This window comes from Alligator sinensis, unplaced genomic scaffold, assembly GCF_000455745.1.
Source record: "Alligator sinensis unplaced genomic scaffold, ASM45574v1 scaffold103_1, whole genome shotgun sequence".
NCBI lineage: Eukaryota > Metazoa > Chordata > Crocodylia > Alligatoridae > Alligator > Alligator sinensis.
The window spans coordinates 46,793-73,037 of NW_005842226.1; the positions used below are offsets into that span (position 1 = coordinate 46,793).

Sequence of the window (26,245 nt, forward strand, 5' to 3'; positions counted from 1 at the left end):
TGTTTTTTCCTCCCATGTTAGGTTTGTGTTGGCTGTAGGCAGTGCAGTCTTCGATGCAATGTTTAATGGTGGAATGGCCACGACTTCTACAGAGATTGAGCTGCCTGATGTGGAGCCTGCAGCCTTCCTAGCTTTACTAAAGTAAGCCTCTTTTAATGTACAGTTTCACTTTTATAACTGGATAGAGATTATCGTGGACAAAAATATTTCCAATATAATTGAACCTTTTCAGGGTGGATTGATTTAAATTACTGAGAGCACTTCTGAAGACCTCTTTAATCAACCTTTCCATTTGTACTTCAATTAATTTTATCTAAAGAAAGCTGCAATCTTGTTGGTTGATGTCTCCCTCAAAACACGTAGATTTACAGTTAGGTAGAACTTTAATGTTAGATTGATTGTAGCATATACTCCTATAGCATACATTTCCATATGTTAGTACATGTTTCTAGCATGTGAACCTAAATCATAAGCAAAAAATTATCCAGTAAATAAGCAGTTGCTACTAGATCATTTTTTTTGCTTGTGCTTTGGGTTAAAGTGCTGCCTTGGAAAGGTAACTAATGTAATCCTGATGGGATGCATGATGGCGTCTCTTGGAGTCTGGCAATCACAATGCTTCTGATTTGCCTGGCATCTAGTGCCCAGTTGTATAGCCCCTTTGATCCCGTAGGATTAGTCCCTTAATACAGTACATTACATGTTGTGCCTTGTTTATAAAACTTGACCTCAAGAACTTAAATGTTTTTTCTCTTCCCCACCCTCACACCCAACATGCTGTCTGCAATACAGTTTTAGGTAAAGTCACTTGGGTTTAGCATACTTTTTATTTAAACGTTTTGAGAGATCAAAATAAGTTAAGGCCCCATAATGAAACCAAGCTAAACTAGCATATCCTCCCTATGCCAGTGTAGGCAGAGTGATTTAGTGCATTATTCCCAAATCATGCTGGAATAAGCACCATTGTACCGGTATAACTCAACAGTAAGATATTTATTATTTTTTTATTATCAGTATAATATCGCACCTTTACTTGCAAAGGTTAAATTGTACTAAGCTGTGTTTAGTCTAGTTCTGTTTCAAGAGCAGCTTTGACGTGGATTCTGGTGCTCTTTGAAAGGAGTGGGAAAAACAAGTAGGATGTTTAGTGGCTTAAGTCGCAGACACTTAAAAGTTCAGTTATGGATTGGATGAAAATCTGTTTGCCAAATGAAAGGGCTAAACTGTTTGGAGGGAGAATTTATGAGCTGGTAGAAATTGGTGTAGTTCATTTGACATAAAATGTTCCAGTTACACAAGCTGAAGCCGTGTTCCAAGCCTCTGAACTTGAGCATTTAGGCGGTGGGAGAAGTTTCTCCCCAGATCAGTGGGGACCCTTTGGGTCCATTTGCAGGTAAAACTTGGTTCTTTAGACATTTTGGGCTTCAGCAAAATGCCCTACTGAATGATTCTCTTCACAAACCCTAAAATACACAACAGCAATCTTAAATATGCAGTGAACAGCCAGGTCTTGCAATCTGACTCCTGAAGCTACGACCCAGTTTTAATGGCTCCCAAGATTTCATTGTTGATGTGCTTCCAGGTCCTTAGTTGTCAGGAACAGTACGTATAGCTTTGAAATGCATCATTTTTTGCTTTTTTTTCCAGAAAAAGCCCTTCTGCTATTAACTGAGACAACTTAGGAAACAGCTTTAAAGGTTAAAAATTATTTCCCTAGAATGGAGGGGGCTGGAAGCTCTCAGGAAGCTGTTTCAGCTGACTCATCTTAAATTAGATGCAAGCAAGGGGCATTTGCTGATCTTGTCTAAAAGAGTGAGATTTTTAGTGTGGCTACTCAGAGGACAAAATGGTCTTTGCTTAGAGGACAAGAAAATCATAGAAATATTCACCCTTTTTGGTTAATATCAGTTAAGCAACTAAAAGAAAATTAGGCTTTACCAATTTGGCTTAGATTGAGGGCGTCAAACTCAAATAAGTTGGTGGGCTGTATCTGGACTGCAGTGCTTCTTGACGTGGCTGCTAGAGCCACTGTGTTGGTGTGGCCAGCATGCCAAGGAGCTAATTTTGCCTGTCATAGATTCATAGAAAATGAGGGTTTGCGGGGACCTCAGGAGGTCATCTAGCCCAACCCCCTGCTCAAAGCAGGGCCAGCCCCAACTAGGTGATTCCAGCCAAGGCTTTGTGTAGTTGGGTCTTAAAAACCTCCAAGGATGGAGCTTCTACCACCTCTCTGTGTAACCTGTTCCAGTGCTTTACTACCCTCCTAGTGAGAAAGTGTTTCCTAATGTCTAACCTAAACCTCCCTTGCTGCAACTTGAGACTGTTGCTCCTTGTTTTGTCATCTGCCACCAGTGAGAACAGTCCAGCTCCATCCTCTTTGGAACTATGCTTTGCTTCACTGCTCCTTATTTGTATGTGAACAGTGGTTGAAAATGAGGAATTGGGTCGTAGGTAATACTGGGATGTGGCATTGACTCCCTGGGTGCAGGCCTTGCCAGCACAGCAGCCCTGGGAGCTGCGCAGGGAAGCTCATGAGCTGGATCTAGAGGTGGATTCTTCAGTCAGAAAGAAGCTCTATGGATGTGATGACCCCATCATATCTTTCACACGTCTAGCTTAGATAATTTCTAGCACTTGCTGAAATGCTAAGATATAACAAATTCATGCTTTACTTGGGTGCTGCAGCAGTATTCTGTATACCTCTTACTAGAGGTGCACTGATATATATTGATCCATATCATATCAGCACTCATAAAAGGAAATTGGCTTTTTTTGGCCAACGTGGCTAATAATGTCACTGATAAAAGCTGCGTGAATGTGTGCAGCTGCAGCATGCATGCAGCCAGGAACACAGCCCAGCAGCTTGGAGAGCAGCATCTGGCTGGTAAGTCTGTTGTGGGTAAGGGGTGTAGGGGTGGGAAGGGTTGTGTGGGGCACAGATCAGGACCCCCATGGTGAGGGATGGAGTGGGGCTGGGGCAGGCGCTGCCCAGCTGGGGCAGGACGGAGTGTGGGACAGAGCGGGGGAGGAATGGGGGCTGACTCATGCACCCCCCAGGGGAGGCATGGGGGGGATGTGCCCCCCCCCTGTATTTGTGTGCAGGGCAAGGGTGGGCTGCCCGCAGGGTGAGGCCGGGGGCTGTGCTGACCACTTCCCAGTGGGGGAGGGGGGCGGGTGGCAGTGGCATTGGGAGGGGGAACTACAGGGGGCGATGTGGTAAATTTTGAGGTGGCCATAGCCCACTCTGTAGCCCCCCCTTTCAACATTGTTGCTGCCCGCCCTGAGCACAGCCCCAGCCCAGCCCTACTGGGAAGAGGCCATTGTGGCCCCAGACCACAGTGGGCAGCTCACCCTGCACACAAATCCAGGGGGCACATGCCCCCCATGCCTCCCCTGGGGGTGTGTGCAGCAGTAGGAGCCGCCCGTGGCTCTGTCCTTTGCCCTGCCCTGGCTGAACAGTGCCTGCCCCTGCCTGTGCTCCAGCCCCGCTCCCTCCCGCACTGCAAGGCCCTGATCTGCTCTCCCCACACCCCTTCCCCCCCATAGACTTATCGGCCAGACACTGCTCTCCAGTCTGCCGGGCTGCATATCAGCAGTCTGATCGGTATTGGCCAATATGGCTGGTTAATAATCGGGCATCAATATCGGCCAAAAAAATCTTTATCGGTGCATCCCTACCTACCTCTTGCACATTAGACAAGGTTCCTGCCCTTCCTCTTAAAGTGCTGTCGTCTGGGATTATCAGTGTTGTCATTGCTGTTGTCCTCATCAGGTGTTGTACTTGATATACTGTCAGTGTTGAAGTCTTAGGAACTGCAGTGCTGGCAAAGTTGGAGCCCGGAGATCCCAACAGTAAACTCGTCTTAAAGAATGACCACAGGCTTGGTTCGGTGGCAAAGATTTGGCCAGGTTTGTCTACGAGCACAGCCCTAACACCTTTTGGCCTAACAAGTACATCACACCAGGAGCTAAGGCGTTTTGTACCTATGACAAGGTAGTCAGCACAATACCACGCAGGCTCCCCCAGGCTGCTACAAATTTCCCACGATTTCCGATTCTTCTTTTATACGATGTGCAAAACAAAGGATGTATTGCATTCCTTCGGTATCCTGAATGTCTCAAACAGTCCTGCATCAGGGACTTGTTTCACATTCTGACCTAGGTGTTCCCGTTCCAGCCTTATCATCCTGGTACTGGACTATCCTACCTTGTACCATCATTTCTCCCTCCTGTGTCTTGGCAGGAGGTACATCTGTCCCATGTGCCCATTTTGTTTATGTGAGGAGTTCATGCATCAGTCAGGTTTGCTAGTGAGGTTTACTCTGGCCAGTGCTTTAACAAAGCCCTTGTGTGAGCAGCATGTATTGATCAGTGCTCCAGTGAGGCTTATTCCCTTCTTTTCTTTTTTTATCTTTTGTCTACCAATCATCCTGGAAAAGCATAATTATAGGTAGAGGGTAACTCAGTGGGCTAAACACTGTTTTGAGGTTACCTTGCTCTACCCTTCTATACATTCATGCCCCTCTTGTCTGCACACTGGTCTGCACATTGTTGGTGTGGCCAGCATGCCAAGGAGCTAATTTTGCCTGTCATAGATTCATAGAAAATGAGGGTTTGCGGGGACCTCAGGAGGTCATCTAGCCCAACCCCCTGCTCAAAGCAGGGCCAGCCCCAACTAGGTGATTCCAGCCAAGGCTTTGTGTAGTTGGGTCTTAAAAACCTCCAAGGATGGAGCTTCTACCACCTCTCTGTGTAACCTGTTCCAGTGCTTTACTACCCTCCTAGTGAGAAAGTGTTTCCTAATGTCTAACCTAAACCTCCCTTGCTGCAACTTGAGACTGTTGCTCCTTGTTTTGTCATCTGCCACCAGTGAGAACAGTCCAGCTCCATCCTCTTTGGAACTATGCTTTGCTTCACTGCTCCTTATTTGTATGTGAACAGTGGTTGAAAATGAGGAATTGGGTCGTAGGTAATACTGGGATGTGGCATTGACTCCCTGGGTGCAGGCCTTGCCAGCACAGCAGCCCTGGGAGCTGCGCAGGGAAGCTCATGAGCTGGATCTAGAGGTGGATTCTTCAGTCAGAAAGAAGCTCTATGGATGTGATGACCCCATCATATCTTTCACACGTCTAGCTTAGATAATTTCTAGCACTTGCTGAAATGCTAAGATATAACAAATTCATGCTTTACTTGGGTGCTGCAGCAGTATTCTGTATACCTCTTACTAGAGGTGCACTGATATATATTGATCCATATCATATCAGCACTCATAAAAGGAAATTGGCTTTTTTTGGCCAACGTGGCTAATAATGTCACTGATAAAAGCTGCGTGAATGTGTGCAGCTGCAGCATGCATGCAGCCAGGAACACAGCCCAGCAGCTTGGAGAGCAGCATCTGGCTGGTAAGTCTGTTGTGGGTAAGGGGTGTAGGGGTGGGAAGGGTTGTGTGGGGCACAGATCAGGACCCCCATGGTGAGGGATGGAGTGGGGCTGGGGCAGGCGCTGCCCAGCTGGGGCAGGACGGAGTGTGGGACAGAGCGGGGGAGGAATGGGGGCTGACTCATGCACCCCCCAGGGGAGGCATGGGGGGGATGTGCCCCCCCCCTGTATTTGTGTGCAGGGCAAGGGTGGGCTGCCCGCAGGGTGAGGCCGGGGGCTGTGCTGACCACTTCCCAGTGGGGGAGGGGGGCGGGTGGCAGTGGCATTGGGAGGGGGAACTACAGGGGGCGATGTGGTAAATTTTGAGGTGGCCATAGCCCACTCTGTAGCCCCCCCTTTCAACATTGTTGCTGCCCGCCCTGAGCACAGCCCCAGCCCAGCCCTACTGGGAAGAGGCCATTGTGGCCCCAGACCACAGTGGGCAGCTCACCCTGCACACAAATCCAGGGGGCACATGCCCCCCATGCCTCCCCTGGGGGTGTGTGCAGCAGTAGGAGCCGCCCGTGGCTCTGTCCTTTGCCCTGCCCTGGCTGAACAGTGCCTGCCCCTGCCTGTGCTCCAGCCCCGCTCCCTCCCGCACTGCAAGGCCCTGATCTGCTCTCCCCACACCCCTTCCCCCCCATAGACTTATCGGCCAGACACTGCTCTCCAGTCTGCCGGGCTGCATATCAGCAGTCTGATCGGTATTGGCCAATATGGCTGGTTAATAATCGGGCATCAATATCGGCCAAAAAAATCTTTATCGGTGCATCCCTACCTACCTCTTGCACATTAGACAAGGTTCCTGCCCTTCCTCTTAAAGTGCTGTCGTCTGGGATTATCAGTGTTGTCATTGCTGTTGTCCTCATCAGGTGTTGTACTTGATATACTGTCAGTGTTGAAGTCTTAGGAACTGCAGTGCTGGCAAAGTTGGAGCCCGGAGATCCCAACAGTAAACTCGTCTTAAAGAATGACCACAGGCTTGGTTCGGTGGCAAAGATTTGGCCAGGTTTGTCTACGAGCACAGCCCTAACACCTTTTGGCCTAACAAGTACATCACACCAGGAGCTAAGGCGTTTTGTACCTATGACAAGGTAGTCAGCACAATACCACGCAGGCTCCCCCAGGCTGCTACAAATTTCCCACGATTTCCGATTCTTCTTTTATACGATGTGCAAAACAAAGGATGTATTGCATTCCTTCGGTATCCTGAATGTCTCAAACAGTCCTGCATCAGGGACTTGTTTCACATTCTGACCTAGGTGTTCCCGTTCCAGCCTTATCATCCTGGTACTGGACTATCCTACCTTGTACCATCATTTCTCCCTCCTGTGTCTTGGCAGGAGGTACATCTGTCCCATGTGCCCATTTTGTTTATGTGAGGAGTTCATGCATCAGTCAGGTTTGCTAGTGAGGTTTACTCTGGCCAGTGCTTTAACAAAGCCCTTGTGTGAGCAGCATGTATTGATCAGTGCTCCAGTGAGGCTTATTCCCTTCTTTTCTTTTTTTATCTTTTGTCTACCAATCATCCTGGAAAAGCATAATTATAGGTAGAGGGTAACTCAGTGGGCTAAACACTGTTTTGAGGTTACCTTGCTCTACCCTTCTATACATTCATGCCCCTCTTGTCTGCACACTGGTCTGCACATTCCCTCGTATGACCTGTAGACAGTGTTTTCTAATTGTTTGTCCCATAGATTGGGCCTGGGAATGTTAGGTCGGGACTTAGGTCGAGAGGAGTGTCCTGCAATGATAATAAGCCATATATGATGATGACGGATGATTGAATATATACGTATAACATGCAGAGAGACCCAAAGTCAGACACCCAAGAAACCCAAAGTTCTTGCGTGTTTTCCTCAGTTATATCTTCACGCGTCTCAGGTAGCATTCCAGTTGCTGCCAATTCCTGCATCGGTTTCCCTTGGTTTATATTCTTCCACATAAACTCCATATTCACGCTCTGGTAGCAGAGCAGATTCACTTAAACGCTTCACCGGAACTGGATACAATACTAATTTAAGTCCCATCTTGAATTTTCACTGAAGTCCCACAATTTTGGTTGAGCAGTTAAATGTGGGATGCATAACACCCATTTCTGCAAACAAAAGATTTTTCTGGTTTTGGCGTAGCTGATTCCTTTAGAGGAAGGGGAGAAACTTCATCTAATATATATAAATTAACTGAGTAACAACTGGTGAAAAAATGCTGTGTTATACTTCACGTTAGTATAAAGCATAGTACAATAAAATTGGTTAACGACTAAATAGTAGTAGTATTGGGTAAAGGGAGTATCATTAGTTACTGCAGCCTTATAGCTAAAGTCAGTCTCTTTTCAGTCTGGTTTCAATCTCTTTTCAGTCTGGTTTTGCATTTTTAGCATTCTTGCGTTGGTGATGTAGATAACAGCACATTCCAGTTAGCACAGTCATAGTTGCACCTTGTATTATTGTTAGTACCAGACTTGGTGTTTGGACTATTAAGTGTAAGGTGTTGTCTTCCAGGATAGCCCACCTGGGTGTCTTTAGTTTTTCCCCACATCTTTTCTATATCCTGGATTTGTTGTGTGAGGTCAGTTATGGGCATTAAAGCTGTCTTTGTGCGGTTTACTAGGCCTTGTATGTCTAGGTATAGTTCTGTGATGGGGGAAAGTAAGTCAGCCATCAAATCTCTTACACGGTATTGTCGGAAGGAATGATAAGCTCGGGTAAAGTGCTTAGAAAGCAAGAAAGCGTGAGTCCCTATTTGAATTGTACTTATGTTCAGGGAGAATCCTTTCCACTTTCCCCCTGATACAGTCATTCTTAATTGTGGCTCAGAACACGGTATGATGAATGATGTCTGGAACGAATCTTTCATTTACATCCAGGATTTCAGTTTTTGCCATTAAGGTTCAGTTGCTGGCCACTACCAGAAGATGGATTCCAAAGCTGGTGAATCAGGTGTTTGATTTTTGATGGTATCTTTTGTATCTGTGGCCCTTCTCCCTTACAAACTTGTATGGGGCTCTTGGTTGTCTAGGCTTATGTAGCATCAGCCTTCCTCTAGGAATTGCCAATATCCTGCTAAAAAGCCAAGAAAAAAATCCATTTATATAAAATTGCAGCCATACATTTTCTTATAGGCCTGTTATGAATTCCTGCTTTAACTCCATTGCTTCATGCTCTTCCTGGGTCTGGTATTGAAACAGACTCCAAACCAGACTTGGATGCTGCATGAAACAGCACAGCATTTGTGGTACATACTATTAGTTTACTTTCTAAAGCTAGCTTGCAATAAAAAGATATGGTAACCTAGTAAAAGTAAACCTTTGCAGTAAGGAAAAGGGCTGAAATATGTTCACAAAGCTGTGGCTACATAGTGTTAATAATAAATGCTTCATATCTAGAGCATCACTAAAAGCCTGCTTGGAGTTCATTACTCCCTTTCCTAGAAGTTCCCTCACTTGTCTCTTCCCCTGAAACGCATTCTGGTCCTTCCTGGGAATTAAAGGATCAGGAACTCAGTAGCCCCTCAGTAGTAAGTTCCTGAAGATGGTGAGCATGTCTGTTTGCACAGTAGCCATAGAGACATCCTGATACCGAATGGGCTGCCTACAGCTGTGCCAATAATGCAGATGATCTCAGCATGGCCCAGAGCCTTTGTGGGGCAATATTGAAGGACTGAGAAGGAAGCACTGAAGTCTTAAACTTCAGCTGGAGATTGTTTTAATGCAGGGGTGTCAAAGGTATGGCCTGTGCGCTGTATCCAGTCCAGAGAACCCCATGATCTGGTCCACAGTGCTGCCCCTGGGCCTGGACATGTGCCATACACAGTGTCCACTTCATCCGTTCCAGGTTCCATGAAGTACGTGGCTCCCGTTCTGGCTGGTCTGGGATCTGCGCTGTGTATGATGTCCTCTTCCCAGCTGTCGCGTGCCTGTCCTGGACCAGCCAAGGCTCTGGATCCCCAGGCATCACATGTCCTGGATGCAGCTTACAGGGGGGTTGGGGAGGGGAGGGAGGTCTCTGGGCCTGATCCAACTTGTGGACTGGCCCTGCACCACTCATTTGGCCTGCGTGGCCACGTGAGTTTGACACCTGTGGTTTAATACATGTGCAAGTAATTATTTTGTACTGAATATATTCCACCTCTTCAGAATAAAGTAGTAAATCCTGGGTGAAAGCAACTAAAGCTTTAAGCAAAAATGGACTGATTTGTAAGTCTTAATTGGCCTTCTAGGCCCTATCCTGTGCAATTTGCATACAAGCGGGCCTTCCTGAATTCAGGAGAACTACTCCTAATTCAGGGGCTTTAGGTTGAAGACCTCCATCTCCTGTGGTATGACCTGCACCAGGTTGGAGCCTTGCCTCACTTAAGCAGCCTGTTTCAGGTGGTGATAATCATATCTCTAGTCAGCATATTTGTGTGGGGAATGGGGGAAGAGTCAAAGTCAAGCCTGGACCCTTATGAAGGATTTTTATTTCCAGTTTTTATAAAACTTCCTAACTCCCCTCCTGGGAGTTTATGGGAAGTTAGTTGGGGGACTGAGAGGGTGGCTGCCCTCCAGGGATGTCTGAAGCGTAGTTCCCTCAGCCTTTGCTATCATGAAGAGTGAAACCAAGGCTGAGATTTGACTTAGCTTCACTTATCCTGAAGCCAGCTGCTTTATATTTATTGACCGATTGATTACTTTGATGGTTACTATATTTAAAACTGTTTTGATGCTCATTATTATTCAGCTGGAACATGAGCTGTTTCATTGGAGAACTATTTCAGTAAAGGTGGAGATGTGAAAGTATGTGGAAAAATGCTGATGAAAGGATCTCCCCATCATCCCTACTAGATGTTCCTGATCATTCATGATGCTGGATACATCGTAGCACCTTAATTCATTACTCATCAGACATGAATGATGAAGCCAGAGGTGGGAAGGATAACAGTGGATACTAAGAATAAGTTGGACCATCATAACAGGGAAATAACCTTTAATGGTTCTTGTGAATCGCAGGGATTTTTGTCCTTATTTTTCCTGCTATCTTACTGGTTAAAGCAGGTTTATGAGAGAGCCTTTTATTTGTATGCTTCCAGGTTTCTGTATTCTGATGAAGTTCAGATTGGACCAGAGACTGTGATGACAACACTTTACACAGCTAAAAAATATGCTGTTCCTGCCCTTGAAGCCCATTGTGTGGAATTCCTAAAGAAAAACCTTCGAGCAGACAATGCATTCATGCTTTTAACGCAGGTACGTTCCCGGCCCATTTGTGTTCCAGGTCGCTTAGAACAAATCCAGCAGTTCCATTAGTATCAATATTGCTTATGCTTTAGAAACGCACCATAGAAGGGTTACTTTTTCAAGAGCAGTAGAGCAATCTGTGCCCTGGAAGGTGGGGGGGGTTTTGTGCTCTTGATTCTAGAAATGTTGTCATGACCTGATAGGTTTTCCCTCGCTGATTTAATGATGGTCTACGTTGTTCTTCATTAAAGCTTGAATTACAGATACTTGCAACTCTTCTCGTCTGTTGCATTAAAGTATAGTACGTGGGGTTCTTTGGTGGGAGCAGGACAGTGGGAAAATGTGAAATTGTTCGGTGGTGAGGAAGACTTCACTGAGCTTCCTGTGCTCGAAAAGGTTCATGCCTACAAAAGTAAAATGAACGCACTTGTTGACATTTAGGATGTCTCACAATAAGCACTTGCTGCATTAGAGACAGGCTGTCTGCTGGACTGCCCCTTTTTTTGCAAGATTTCCCCTAGAGTAGGATTTCCCCCGCACATACTGTATTGAAAAAGTGAGCCTTCTCTTACCCTCTAATGCTGCAGGCTGCCCTCTTTCCTTGGAAGGGAAGAGATGACAGATGTGAGGTGGAAGAGGTAAGGTCCCTGTTTCCAGTAACTGGAGAGAATCTTTTCCTCAGGCCCTACAGCCAAGATACCAGGGTAGGTGGTGTACAGGGATGTGGAATTTCTTGAGAGTGGTTCCCCTGGTCCTGTCTTTCTCTGTGCGGTTATTTATAAGAGTTGTCCAAGCAGCTGCCATTCTTTCTAACTGCTATAGGCAGCCTATGGGAGTATAACATTGGGAGTCCTCCATTGGGAGCCTATGGGAGTCCTCTCTTGCTTCTGCTTGAGTTGGGAAAACTTAGCCTTTCTGAAGCTTGTTGGTACTATAAGTGGCATTGCCTTTCCTTCCCTGTTTTCATCCCTATTAGGACTTCTGCTCTCATTTCAGGCCTTTCCTGGGTAGTGCCAGCCTTCGTAGTCATGACCGAGGGCAGATCCGCAAGTTCCAAGCTATAGCTGTTCTGTCATGGCACGCTGCCTGTTACAGTGCCTACATGTCCTAGGCGTGGACTGGGGCTGCATTGTAGTGGCATGCTGCACAAAAGAAGGAAGAAAACTAGCAAATATGTTCTCCCCGTTCTGCTGCGGGGTAGGGAATGTTGTTCAACTCCCTTGCTAACAATACGTGAACACAGTGGGGGAAAGGTGCCTTGAACTATTGCAGTGGTACTTGTCTTCTAGAGGAATGAGCCCAGTTTCCATTCCTAGCTCAGACTGAGTTGCAGCCAGATGGGCTAGCTGCCTTGGGGCATCCTGTCCTGTGCAGTTGATGGCTGTTGCTTCCTACGTGGTTGTTTGGATGGGTGCTTTGATTCGGAGATCGGCAGTATCTGGCTTTGTCATTTTACTTCCCAAAGCCCCTCAATGCCTTAGTGTCTTTTTGAGACGCTTACTTGGGGGTATATTGGTGAGGGGCTAATTTAAAGACCCCTTGCTTCAAACGGTACTCTCAGTTCTCCAGGAATATGAAGATCAAGCTCCAGCTACTTGTATCACAAGTGTAGCAGTTTGGAGGGTTACCTGCAGAGCTGCCATCTGTGAAATTGTCTCCCACAAAACCGGTTTCAAACCAGGCTCCGATTCCAGAGCCGCACTTCACTCCTCAGATAGCTGAGGTTCTGTACCTGACTGTTAGGCTGTACGATTCTTTCACCGCTGGCCCTCCTGACCCATTGAAATCATTGCAGGGCTGACCGAGATGAAATCCTGCCAGTATGCTGCCCCTGAACCTCTTGCAGAAATACCAGTGATGGGCAACTGCCTTCATTGTCTGTGCCTCCCTAGTTCACGGTGCTGTGCTGAAGTGATGTGTGTTGGCAAGTCAAAGAAGAAATGCTGAGTAACTACAACCCGAGGATCTAGAAGTCTGGCAGGAAGTGACTTAGTGGGCATCAAAGCTGAAGATTCAAAGCTGTATAGCAGTGATTGTCAGCCAGGATGCAGCAGCGTTGTGGCACGCCTTGAGATCCTTTACAAGGGTGCCACGGAGTACTGCACAGTGTTAGCACGGTTAGGTGTGCAAACAGGAGTCTCAAGAAAAGCCCAGAGATTTCAAGTAGGAATTCAATGTTAAAACCGTTCTGACCTGGCACGGTCTTTCCGAGTTCTTTGCAACAGAAGAACTCTATTTTTTTTAATTTTTTTTTTACTACAGAAAAAGTGAGAGAGACTGAAAACTAAAGACCTGGTGTTTTCCAAGGGGTGCCTTGAGTGTAACAAGGTTGAGAGAGCCACAACTCCTGGGAGCCAGGAGACTATCACCAACAGGGCTCAAGCAGGAAAATGCCAGTACAGGAAGGGAGGCTCAAAACAGCAGTTTACTAGATCAGAGCCTCTTGGGTTTTAGTGATAGTACCTGGAGCTCCCAGCCAAAGTTGTAGCACCATTGTTTTGGACATTATATATGCAGGTAGCTAGATAGTTGCTGCTCTGAAAAGCATATAGTGTCAGTGAAAAAGAGGGAGGGGGAGTGGTGTCAGCATGCTCAGGGACAGGCTCTGCATGGTCCCATCTCTCTGGATGACTTTCAGTAAACTAGTGTAAGCCACAGGGAGATAATATCCTCCAACGCTAGACTTAGTAACCCAGGTGGAGTTTGGATCCTTATGCAACTTTGAGCATCTTTCTGAACTCTGCAGGAGTTACACAAAACTCTTCATGAACCTCAGTCTGTGTAGCTGCACCTGGGCAAAATGTGCAAGCACTTTGCACCGGAGAAAGGCAGGACTTGCAACAGGACGGCTTGCTTTGGCCTATTGCTAGATTGAGCTGCATTAGTGCAAGCCTCATTTTGCATCGCAGAGGCCTACCTACTTCTTGAGGTTTGCACTGATGCCGTGGCATTGATGTAGTTAAATGCTGCAAATGTCCTTACTGCAGAGCAAGGTGTTAGTCAGCTGCATTAGGCTTCCTCTGGTAACAAAAATAATTGGTATGGCTTACCTACAGTCAGCTGACATGCTGAGTGTCACTTGTCCTGGTCTATGGTTGTGATCAACATGGTGCTTTTTCTAACCCGATGTAACCTTCCAGTAAAGATGAGCACGAGGATGTATACAGTTAAACGGAATTGATGCAACTGTTAAGTTTGCAAGTGTTTGCATAGTCGCACTCAACTCCTGTGAAATGTTGTCTGCCTGCATCACTAGTTCCCACGGCTTGCAAACCAGCGGTGTAATAAATCCGTGGAGTAAAATCAAGATTGGGCAAAAAGATGGAAGGTGTAAACAATTATTTGTCTTTGTGTTAATGATGCATACTTACTTGTTAGGCAAGACTCTTTGATGAACCCCAGCTGGCCAGCCTCTGCCTAGAGAACATAGATAAGAACACATCAGATGCCATCAATGCTGAGGGGTTCACAGACATCGATTTAGGTAAGATTTTTTTTTTTTTCCCTTTTTCTCTGCAGTCACTCGTTACATGCTTGACTTTTAGATCATTATTATGCAGGTTTGTATTTACTCGGTGATTTCTCCCTGTGGCTTTGCACTCACTACCTGGAAGCAATCTCTGGAGTGTTTGAACCAACAGTCCCTGGATCAGCTGTTGGAGGCAGGTTGCTCTAAATAGAACTCTTGAAACTGGACTCTGGAACTTGCTTCCCTCAGTGTAATGACAATTTTTTTCTCCAAGGCATGATAAAAGGCCCATCCCTTCTGTTGCTGTTGGCAGGTTGAGGGCGGGTGTAACTTACCTTCTGTGGGAAGGGTTGGCATTTGTCCCAGGTTTCCATTAGATGCTTGAATTAAAAGGTTTTGCATTTTGAAGCAAGAGTCAGATATTAAACATTGCATGCATGTCCATGGACATCAGGGACCACTCCATAAACCTAGAACAGTACTTGAAAGGTCCTTTTTTAGTGGAATCCCTTCTTAAAACTGGAATTAGAGCATGGATAATACAGTGCAGCCCTTTTGGCTTTTTCACTGTTTATCTTGTTCAGACTTGTAAATAGAAATTCCTTCTGCTGCACCTAGTAAGTGTAACCAATATGTGGGCCCCACTTGCTATTGCGATGGCATACCTCCTCGTGGAACGTGCCAGCCGAATTGTCAGCCATGCACACAATGCTTGGGAGCAGCCTCACAGTTCCTTTGCTCCCCTCGGGGTCATTCATGGAAAGTTTGGACCATTTAAAATCAGGACATTCGGGTTAGTGCCTAAAGTCGTTGCTGTCCTGCCTTACAGACACCCTGGTTGCGGTGCTGGAGAGGGACACCTTGGGGATTCGGGAGGTTCGTTTGTTTAATGCAGTGGTTCGCTGGTCGGAGGCTGAATGTCAGCGGCAGCAACTTCAGGTGATTCCAGAGAACAAGCGGAAAGTACTGGGCAAAGCACTTTCTCTTATTCGCTTCCCATTGATGACTATTGAGGAGTTTGCAGCAGGTAACTGAATCAAGGAGCTTCTGGGAGACTTGGTCTCTGCTTTCTCTCTCTTGTAGAGGATGAAGTATGTTAAAGTCGGTTTTGTCTGTAAGACTGTCCTGTGCTATTGAAAATGTTTGACAACAGAATCTGCAGGGTAAATCGGTCTTTTCTAATCCATTTCAGGAGACTGAATCTTTAGTTCTCCAAGTGGAATCCCATTGTCACTGTCATTGTCTGCTTTCAGTATGTTTTATTTTTTTTTATTGTTGATCTGCATGAAAAAGCCAATACCTGAGCAGGGCTATCCTTCTGTGTTCCAGCATCATGTGCAAACTACTTTGTTTAAGAGTACTAACAGTATTAACTAACTGTGATAATAGTCATATCTTATTCCTAAGGGTGACTTAGGGGGAATTGTTGGTTGTCTATTTTCTAATTGCTCTCCACTTTGAAACTGCCATCCGTGTGACCTTTGCCAGTCTATTGTATTAGCTCGATACAAGATAATGCATCAGTTCCTGATCTGGTTTGGCAGCTAGCTTGATTTAGGTAGCCTTTTTCTGGTGAGTGTCGAGATTTGTTGGGAAGGCGGGGAGCAGGAAATGTCAGCTGTTTCTGCCTATCTGCATCTTTCCTTTCTGGAGGTGTTTGGCTTTTCTTCCCCTTTAGCTATGTGGGAGGTTTGCATAGTTTTGTGATGTTTATGAAGCCAGCTCTTGAGTCTGGGAAAGCCAGGACTTACTGTCTGCTGTTCTGAAGACTGCTTGTTTGACTCACGGTCCCAGTCATCCCAAAATCAAAGGTGGCATCTTGCTTAGGGGTTATAATTTCTTAATGGGCACGTCTACACGAGACGCTTACTGTGGAGCTGACTAATTAGCTCCGCAGTAAACGTCTCGGGGTCTACACTTGTGGCCCTGTTAGGGCACAGGGAAATGATGAACTCCGCAGCAGGGTAGTACTTGTAAATACAGACGCTACCCTGTTGCGGAGTATTTTTTGTGTGCAATGTGTAGATGCTGAGTTGGCTGGGTGGGGCATGAGGGTGCTTCGGTATGGGGGCTGCCTGCCGGCTGGCCCTACACTGAAGCACCATTGTGCTCCTACCAGCCCCTCTACAGCACATGGAGCCTGGTTGGAGCAGCCCTGGGCTGGCAGGCTGACCCCTGTGGCCCCCTTGCCAGCTGTGGCTGCTCCAGAGCTGATTGCTCTAGAGTTAATTGCCCCTGGGCGCACATTCAAATGACAGTAAGCCCCAGAGTTTATTCATGTGCACTAATTGCACATGTGGATGCGCCTAATGTGTAGTAAATGTGCCTCCAACATTCATTTTAGCTTTTTTAAAGCCTAACAACTTACACTTTTCATCGTTCCCTTAAGCACTAAGGATGGGATCTTGGGGTTTTTTCAGCTTTGTCCTTGCAGCATTCCCAGAGCAAAGTCTTCGGCTTCTGTTCTGTGGAGGTAGGAAATGGGAACTGGGCCCACACAAGGGGGTGTGATTTCAGTAAAAGCAGGTTATACGCTAGTGCTGAAGTGGAGTTTCACACGAAAGCCTCTTGCCTGGTAAGCAGATGTGCCACACCTTTCCCGCAGGACAAGTAACTTGAAACGTTCTAGACGTAGAATTGCAGCAATACTGGGTCTGTTGAGACACGATCTGTTCGTAGTCGCTTCTTGCGGATAGTTTCCATAAAGCCATTTCAGTGTTCACAAGACCTGTTTCTTCAAATTATGAGTCTTTTGATCCTACTTAAAGGGGATGCTATTTAAAAAGCTGAATGTCACCAGCTAGAATTACAAGGAACACCTTAGATGCTGAAAACACTTCTGTTAGTGTGCGTTGGACACAGTTTGTATGATCATTTTCGTTGTTTCTCATTTCAGTATTTCTCATGCATTGAAAAGCCTCCTGTAAGTGGAGAAGCAGAACAGCTTGTAAAACTACTTTCTAAAGGAATTGGGGCGTGCTGTTTAAATGGTGCTTTGTTAGAAACTCGGACGGTGTTTTAAAACTTAATTAATCTCCAAAAGTTTGCAAGTAATGTCCCCTTTAGAAGAAGAAAATCTAGAATAAACACTTTCTGAACAAAGATGGGAAAATATTTTTGCTTAGCTCTTTTTTAACATGTTGTGTTGCTGTAACTATAATCTGATCCCGCTCCCCCCCATCCCGGTTTCCCCCCAGTCTGTCTTCCAGACGGGAGCAGGGAGAAAAATGGTTTTCAAGAAAGTGAGAGTCAGATTCCAAATAGTGGGAACTCGGGAGCAGGTGTTAATGCCCGTAACAATATCTATCTCCACTGTTAAAGCTACCTACCTTGCAAGTTGATTGTCACCCTCTGACATCTGCTTATCTTCCTCCTGCACTTTATCCCACCCAGTGTCTCTTCTGTAGTGTTGAAAACTAAGTGAATGTTTATTCAATCTAGAAGTACTTGGGACTTGCATAAAATATTAAGGTAACTTAAGCGGATGGGAAATCGGAGGCATGCCTTTGATTCTCTAAATTGTGGTCGAAGTTAGCCAAACGCACTTTGCATGCGTGGAACTGCATTTATGATGCATCCACATCTGAAGTGTCCCGTACAGAGAAGCGTTGAATTGAATAGCTTGATGTACAGGGGAAAATGTGGCCAGGTCTTCTGTGTTCTTGGTGAAGTCGAGTGACTTTCTTGCAATAACTTCTGCCAGATCCCTTGCATACATCACGTAGGACTGGCCTATTTCCAACAGAGTTGCTTCTTGCTGTAATACTTGCGACGATTTTTGCTTATTAATCGGTGACGGGGTTGCTGTCTCTGTGCTCCTTTCCAGGTCCTGCCCAGTCAGGAATCCTTACCGATCGTGAAGTGGTGAGCCTGTTTCTCCACTTCACGGTAAATCCCAAACCACGGGTGGAATTCATCGACAGACCGCGCTGCTGCCTGAGGGGGAAGGAGTGCAGCATCAATCGTTTCCAGCAGGTGGAGAGCCGCTGGGGGTACAGTGGGACTAGTGACAGGATAAGGTCAGCCTTAATGCCAATTCTGCTGCTGATAGGTTAACGTTCTGCTGAGCTTTGAGGGTCCTAGACCTGGCCTAAACGAGAAAATTAGCATGCAAAAAGGGTCCCGTCCCAGCCAGGACCCCCAATATACAGGCACATTATATTGCGAAAGTGTAACCTGCTTCCTTAACAAGGCTATAAGCCATGCCTGTGCAGTAAATGGTGCCGGTATCAAGTGGCAAAACTGCAGAGTATCGACAAAGCTCTCGATTGTGCCAGCTGATCTTGCTCGAGTGTCAGATCCCCTTCCAATTGTTTCCTGCAGCCGTGTATGGTGGAGATAGATAGCAATCAAATCGTGACTTATTCCTGGATGACTAGATCTCTCGATCCACTGGTGCTCTTGCATCTGTTTCCCTTCTGTGTGAAGGTGGTAAATAACGGGGGCTTAGTGTTACAGGATTAATAGTATTTTAGGGGAGGCCTTCGGATATATGCACTTGCTGTACCTGCTTTTCTGCGTACATCAAGTTGGTTTCTGTAGTTTTAAGTGTCCTGTGGATTTTTGCAGGGTCACAAATGGCTGCGGTGATGTGATTGTAAATGCTGTGAATTAGTGGTTAGATTAAAGGCCTGGGCTGTTCCCAGATTTTCTTGCCGTGTAATTTAAGCGAGTTGCTGATGGAGGAAATTACCTGGAAAGTTGCTTTGAAATTCTGGAGTATCCTTGTTAAGTTGCAGTATTTTACATACCCGTAGAGCTGTCAGTTGGCTGTTCCGAGCAATTGATTCTCCTTCCTTGAGAGCTGTGCTGGAGAGGGCGTTGGACTTGAATATTATAGAGCAAAGACTGCTCAGAGACTTGGCAGCTGTCTGCAACGAAGTGAAATGTTGACAGCCGATGGTTTCAAGGTACATTCAGAGCAAGGCTAGCGTGAAAATTGAGCGCTGAATGTTTTGCACTGGTCTCAGTTGGTCAGCTCCGAACATGCCACCGATCTGTGTTTTTCAAAGCACAGCATTGAAACAGTTGGCAAAACTAGTGGGTACGGCAATGAGGGTTTTGATAGGCAGGAGTGTGCAACGCAGTCTGGTTTTGGGCAGCCAGAGGGCAGCTTGAGGCATTCTGTGGATTAGGACAAAGTGCTACATGTCTCTTCCCTCCTGTCTTGGAAGATGGAGCTCTGCATTTTGCCCTGGGGGTGGGGAGGAACTGCTGAGGTTGTTCTCTACCCAGGCAAATCCAGATAGCAGCTGTTCCAGAGCCTGTTGTGTAATTGCTGGATTTAGCTGCAGTTGTGTCTACGGGCACTATCTAACTGGTCTCTCCTTCAGTGAGCAGCAGTGAAATATTTAATGCTACCATTTAAAGAATTATTAGGGCGCAGTGTTACCTACCTTGTTGCAGGAGGTTGGAGCAGTTCCTCCCTCCCTGCCGCATGTCAGGCTGCCGTGACTCGGGTAGGTCACGCTGCTTCAGTCCATTCAGCTCACACCTTGGAGGCCGTCTTCTGATGAAAGGCCAGCCTCTGAGTGCAGCTGTTGTAGCAGTGGGCCACAATCTCATTCTGCACTGGGCCAAACTGGGTATGTGTGTAGCAGCCGGATGTATTTGTTTGTGGTCACAGGGAAGTTGAATGCAGTCATTTTCTCCTGTGGACATTCCTGCAACTCTCCAAGTTCCCAGTTGCTCTTCAGACTCTGCGCCCTTAAAACTGCAACGCGTGCTTTGCGAAAGCTTGGGTGTGAAATAAACTCTGCTAAAGTAGCCACACATCCTTGTTGTACTGCAGCAGGCCAACTCGCTGCTGTTTTGCTGACATTTGTGTTTAATTTCTCTATTTTGCAGGTTCTCAGTAAATAAAAGGATATTTGTAGTTGGGTTTGGATTGTATGGATCGATACACGGGCCAACAGATTACCAAGTAAATATACAGGTATTCTTTTTTACTATGTAAATGCATCTGCCATTTGCTTCTATACAAACACTTACAGATGGTGCGTGTTTCACTCTGCACTACGTCTCCTAGGAGTTGTTTTAGAAAGGCCACGTTCATGCCTTACAGAAATATGGGCCAGCAGGATGGCCAGGGTTCGGAAGCACGTTTGCTTCAATTCTGGTTCTTTTTTGCTCAGTTCGTTCCATTGTACTGGTCACTGTGGCATTGCCATGCTTCTGCATCTTATGACGTCTGTAATGCATTGCTTTCACAGCAGTACTGCACAGACGTTCCCACACAGCTATGTCCTTGCTAATTTTGGCGTGTAGCAATGGTACTAGCTAGAGCTCCAAGTTAGGCTGGTACCACATTGGGCTCAATGCTTTACAAAACGCAGTCAAGCATGATCCTTACCCCAAAGCAAGATTCACAAATGGATATCACAAATGGGAAAGAAATGAAGGGGAGAGAGAAGAAGAAACAAGCACGTGTATACAGTCCATTTGCTTGTAGACAGCCTGGCATACAGGCTTTCCTGTTTTCTCACGGGGGGGGGTATTTAAAAAGCATGAAGGAAAAAGAAGCCCACCAATCCAGCTCTCCCCACGGAGTGGAGGGGGTGCATGTTCACGAAGCCAAAGTAATGAGTGAAAGCAGCTGCCTTCGTTTTGCTCCGTTCTGTCTTCCACAAACCACTTTGTACAGAGGCTTTTACCAAGCCGTTGTTGTGCCTTTGCTCAGCACCTGTACACTTGGGCAACAGTCACCCTGTCCTTGAGGGGCACACATACCGCAAACTAAAGCTATTGAGAGCTCCAGGCTTTTTTCATAAAACGAGGCATAAACCAAGTGCTCAGCAGGGATGGTGAGTCCATATTTATGGATGCTTGTTTGGAGTGAGACGCGCGGCTAAGCCATAAGGAATGCATTGGCCTGAGGTCTGGAGTGAAACTCTGCTGGCAGAAAGCTCCCTCCTCACTTAGTCCGTGCTGTTAGCGCAGTCTGCTTGCTGTGCTCTGGATCCACTTGGCAGCGTGGAGTGATGTGGGATCACATGGCTTGGGGAGATTGAATGCAGCTCCTCCTCTGGATGCCTGGGCATTTAATTCAGATCCAACTCCATGAACCATTCACAACAGGCTGCCAATTCAGTGACTCTTTCTGAAGAGGTTGGCCTTTTTTGAGGGCCTCTTTCTGAGGACGCTGCCTTGGCACTCCAGAACTTAAAACTAAAAAGACCTGAGCAACAGTATCCCCCCATGCAATGGATATAAAATCTCAGTGAAGAGGAGTCAAGGTCTCAGAAGTTGCTGAGATCCAGACTTCTGTAGCCGTATAGATCCAAATCGTGTGCAGTTGGATTTGAGATGACTCGGATCACTAACTTCCCTTAACCATCTTGACCCCAGCTACGATCTTGGAGCAGGCCGCTGAGAGAGAGGAATTGCCATCCCTGGAAGTTTCAGGAGCCGTTTGGACAGACGCTAGGCTGGGGTGGTTTAGTCGGGGATCATCCTACCTTGAGCAAGGGGCTGGATTAGATGTGACCTAGTTTCCTATGATCTCTTGACTCCTCTTGATTCTGATAAGCCAGCTCTCCTCCTTGACAGGCATATCCATTTGGTAAACCTTTGTTTGCCTGTGTCAGAGTTCATGATAATGTCCTGCTGGTTGGTTTTGGCTTTGAGAGGCGCCTCTGTCTCTGAGTACAAACCACATGAGGGTTCAGCACCTCTGCTGCGAATACAAGAGAGCTGACTCCTAGCAGTCCCTTCTTCTTGCTCTCTGTCCTCACCTCACGCACTTGTGCTTTGGTGTAGCTGTAGTGTTCAAAGCACTTGTGCAGGAGGGAGCCAGCAGACGTAGTGCAACTGGTGAGTGTGTCCCAGAGACGCTGGTGAAACTGCTGTGCGCCTACTGAGCAGTGCAGCAGTGTCAGTGTTTCCCCCGTCTGACTTGCATGTACTGGGCCAGTTAGTGGAATGGGCAATGATCTACTATGTTGGAAGAAACATGAGCGTATTTAATTAAGACTCTTGTCTGTTGAATCTACCTTCCAGATCATCCACACAGACAGCAATACGGTCTTGGGCCAAAATGACACTGGGTTCAGCTGTGATGGATCCTCCAACACTTTCCGGGTCATGTTTAAAGAGCCTGTTGAGATTTTGCCCAACGTCAACTACACAGCATGTGCTACGTTAAAGGTGCTGTAATGGGTTCTGTCCTCGGGTTTACGGGGTCAGGAGGGAGGATTAATGATAGACCAAAGCAGCTCTGAGCCATCATAGATCTTGGTTTTAGATCTCCCAAGGTACCTTGATGCCGTTTCCTGAGATGTCACTCTGTAGCCCTTAACTCCTGAGGTGCCTGTTAAAGTTGGTTAGTAAATGGATTCTACAAAGTTTGCTAGGCAAGTGCGGCTTGCTGCCTTAGTGCTGAAGCAACGGTGTCTTCCTGGTGAGACTAGGAAGGGTCTTTGAATTTTCTAAACTACAAAACAGCTGGTTCCTGTCTGTATTGGTTGAGAAAGTAGCATCGGTGCCTCGCTGTCACTAATGGGGTCAGTGTCTAGGGCAGAGGTTGCCACTCTGCAGCCTGCGTGACGCAAGTGGCATGGGCAGCTGGTGCATGTGAGCTTGGGTGCTCAGTGGGGCTAGAGCATAGAGGAGTGGAGCAAGGCAGGAGGTTGCTACAAGAGGTGGTGTCGGTTGTTACCACCAAGAGCTGTTTAAACTTTCCCTGGTTCTGCAGCCTCTATTGAATTCAGGGCTTTGGAGCCTCACCCGCTGTATAAAACAGTAGTGTTGGGGGTGGGGGCCCAACATGTTGAAGGGGAATGTAGAGTTTAAGTGAGCTATTGCTTGGACTGTAGAAAATGGCGTCCTCTAAAATACCTGAGACTTGGTAGGCAGGGCAGCACTGAGCCCCTTCAGGTCCTGTGCTTCAGAGGGCGGAAGGGTGCGTGGTCAGGCCCTCGGCTCGCAGCCTCACGGTGCGAGTGAGCTGTGTGGTCATCCTCCACTGGCTGCATTCTGCATTTCCCATCTTACTCATCCGTTTCCCCTTGTTTTCGGTGACTCCTGCAGGGTCCAGATTCCCACTACGGGACCAAAGGACTGCGCAAAGTGATTCACGAATCGCCAACGACGGGAGCCAAAACCTGCTTTACTTTCTGTTACGCGGCTGGGAACAACAACGGCACTTCTGTGGAGGATGGACAGATCCCAGAAATCATCTTCTACACATAGTGCAGCTGTTGGAACGGGCTCGGGATGGACTTTTTTTTGTTTCCCCCCCACATAACCTTCCCACCAAAATCTCTGGCTGAGTTCGACCCTGCCATTGGGAGCCATACTAGCCAAAGGTCTCAGTAAAACCCTTTTAAAACTCATGTTTTGCCTTGTGCTCGTGACGCTGCTGCTGCCACGTACAGACTCACTGGGTCGCCAGTCTCATTTGTAGATTGCCTGTGGCTAGGGACTCTTCTCATTTTACTGATGATCCATCTAATGTCATGGGTTGTTTTGTTTTTTTTAATTGTAATGAATGTAGATGCTTTTCTATCAGAAGCATGGAAACAAGTGGCTCTGGGTATGGTTCAGTTCCCAGTGAGGAGACAATCCTACGAAAAACCCAAAGGGTCACTGATTCCCCATCCCTCCCCCTTTTTTTTTTTCTTTTCCCTTTTGCCCAACTCTGCCTTCTGGGGGGCGGGTTTGCTGTGTTGCTCCCATAGTACTGCGTGGACAGTGCGGTCGCCCGCAACATGCAGCCCACCAGAACGGGCCTGGCATGTTTATGCCGTTAGCGAGAGCATAAGGGAATTGAGACTTCCCTGTTTCAGCACTACAAGGGCTCGAGGGCGACCTCGAACCAGAGTTGTACGCTCCAAGGAGACCACTTCTGCAGGGTCCACAGCGTTTCCATGCTCTTCTCACTAACTTTGAGACAATCTTTTACTTTAGGCAGTTGGTGGAAGCGAACTGAAACCCCCTGTGGATAGATGGCCATGTACGCTTGGAGAGGACCAGATTGGCTTTCAGTAGAGCTCCATTGTGACCTACGTGCAGGCTCCCCTGCTCTGTCATGGTGGCGCTCTTTTTTTTTTTTTTTGAGCTTACTCTGCATCATATGTGAACAAACAGGTGATGTCCCTGCTGCAGCACTGAGCGGCAGGGAATCCCTACCAGGCTAAGCGACTCCTTTCTGTTTTAAGGTAGTTTGTCAGGTAGAAGCAACCAAGGTACCTCACCTGGCTGCCGTTCCTCAGCATGCTGCTGCCCTGCTTTTCACACAAGCTCCAGTGCATCCGACTGGTTTGTTCTCCATGCATCGAGGCTGTTCACTGGCCGCTCCAGAGCGCTGCCGCTCTGGTGCAGAGTAGGCAGAGGTTTGGAGCGCAAGTGCCTGTTGTCTGGGAACGCAGCAGACGGATGGGGAGTCGGAGCCAGTTAGGAGAACACTGCGGACATAATTCCCCGCTTGTCCATGCACATTTCTCTGTCCCCGCTTGCAGTCAGGCCAGGCAGTGACTGCTTGGACCGACTCGGAAGGAATTCTAGCTTTAGCACCAGACTGGGAAGGGGGGCAGCGGGGGTTAATTGCAAAGTCATCCCCCTCTTTCACCCACTTGAAAGCAGTTGCTTTTCCCCATAAGCAGGTGTGACTTCAGTTAAATACAATATTGCCCTGCTGCGCATCTTTACTTGCAGCCATCTGAATGGTCTCAACCTTGCCCCCCAAATTAAGGGGCATTTACCACTGTGTTGTGCAGAGGAAGCTGTTTGAAATACAAGCTTTTCAGCATACGTGGGGCAAACCATTCAGAAGTGCTTGCGTGAGATTTGCCGGTGTTTCGCGGCGCCTCCTTGAAGTGAAGGTTAGCGGGTGGAGGTGACGTTTTCCTCTCCCCTCCTGCCACAATGGCTCTTTCAAGTCGTGTGCGAGCAGTCGACTTGCTGGGTTCGCAGCATTGGCATCTAGTCAGCCTTTACTGAGGTGCATGACTTAGTACCTGGTCCCTGCTGGGGAAATAGTCTCTGATTTTTCTTTTTCTTCTTTTTTCTCTCTTCTACCCTCTCTGGTCTGGCCTCATGAAGTAACTTTATTTGTTTTTTGTCCTTGTTCTGTGCTATCTGGCTAACTTCCATCTGCCAGGCAGCGGTAATATTATCAGGAACAGTTCTCACCTAGTACTCAGTAGATAGTAGATACTGTTTGACAGCGTGGCGTTCTCTAGGAAGACATTATAAGATGTGTATATTGTAAGCCTGCTTCAGAGTAGGATGATTTTTAATATGGCCAGTACTAAAAAATGATGGGTCCATGACTTATTGAACCTGATTCTGTGCAATGCAAACCATATTCTGAAATGGATGAACAGAATGGAGATGCTCCTTCCTCTAAGAGGGAAATTGCCTTCTGTTGGAATGTATATAGCTGCCTCTCCCTGCTGAGCCCGCTTTTGCACTCCCATTTTTTCACCTGTCGTCCAAGCTTGTGCCACTGAACTGCATCCGGGCTTGGGGCATCTTTGCCCATTTGCTCCCTTTAGGTGTAAATTCTCTTTGCTGTGGATATAGCGCTCCCCCCTCCCTAGCATTTCTGTATATAAGTGGTGATCGCTGAAGTAATTGGACGATGAGAAGCAAATCTGCACACTTGGCCATGAAAATAGCAGGACTTGGAAGTAAGCAGTTGTCAAGACCTCATAACCTGGACGCGCTGAGAGGTAGGCCTCCCTGGTGGCTTTCTCCTTAAAGCATTTTTTTTTTTAAATCCTACTGTAGGTTTCCTGTGTCGCGTCCCTCCTTCTCCCTCTCCCACCCCATCCTTTTCATGCCACTAGGCAGGTCTCTTCTTCAGACTGTCCTACTGGGGGAGAAGTCCTGTTTTAAACTGAACTACATCTAAGCGACCTTTTGTTTTATGGCTTTATGCAGTTTGATGCAATTCTGGCTTTTGTAGATAGTATGAATGTAATGCATTGTGGAACATGCCTGTCTCCAAAAGTTTGAGACCATCCTATTGTATCATGTCACCTTTCCAACAGAGCTGGGAATGTCTAGACTCTAGTGCTTTATTGATGAATGTATCAAATGCTCTCATTTAGTGTTCGCACTCTGCTTTGGGCCAGCTTTGTGATTTGTAAATAGGAAATCAATAAAGGCATTCAGGGTGTCTTTAACGCAGTTTCTTT

General features: G+C 46.8%; 1 protein-coding gene across 5 annotated transcripts; it reads left to right on the plus strand.

Annotated features, from left to right (window-relative positions):
- Window positions 1-26,245, plus strand: BTBD2 (BTB domain containing 2). 5 transcript variants are annotated; one of them, XM_025208313.1, is made up of 9 exons: window positions 1-141; window positions 10,489-10,645; window positions 11,224-11,340; window positions 14,015-14,120; window positions 14,935-15,132; window positions 17,932-18,124; window positions 19,953-20,040; window positions 22,104-22,250; window positions 23,133-26,245. In XM_025208313.1, the coding sequence occupies exons 1-9, from the start codon at window positions 59-61 to the stop codon at window positions 23,292-23,294; spliced, it is 1,251 nt and encodes a 416-aa protein (XP_025064098.1). In that variant the 5' UTR covers window positions 1-58; the 3' UTR covers window positions 23,295-26,245. The 5 variants fall into 5 exon arrangements, with proteins under 5 accessions (XP_025064098.1, XP_025064099.1, XP_025064100.1 ...); XM_025208314.1 differs by having other exon boundaries at window positions 19,953-20,028; XM_025208315.1 differs by lacking the exon at window positions 14,935-15,132.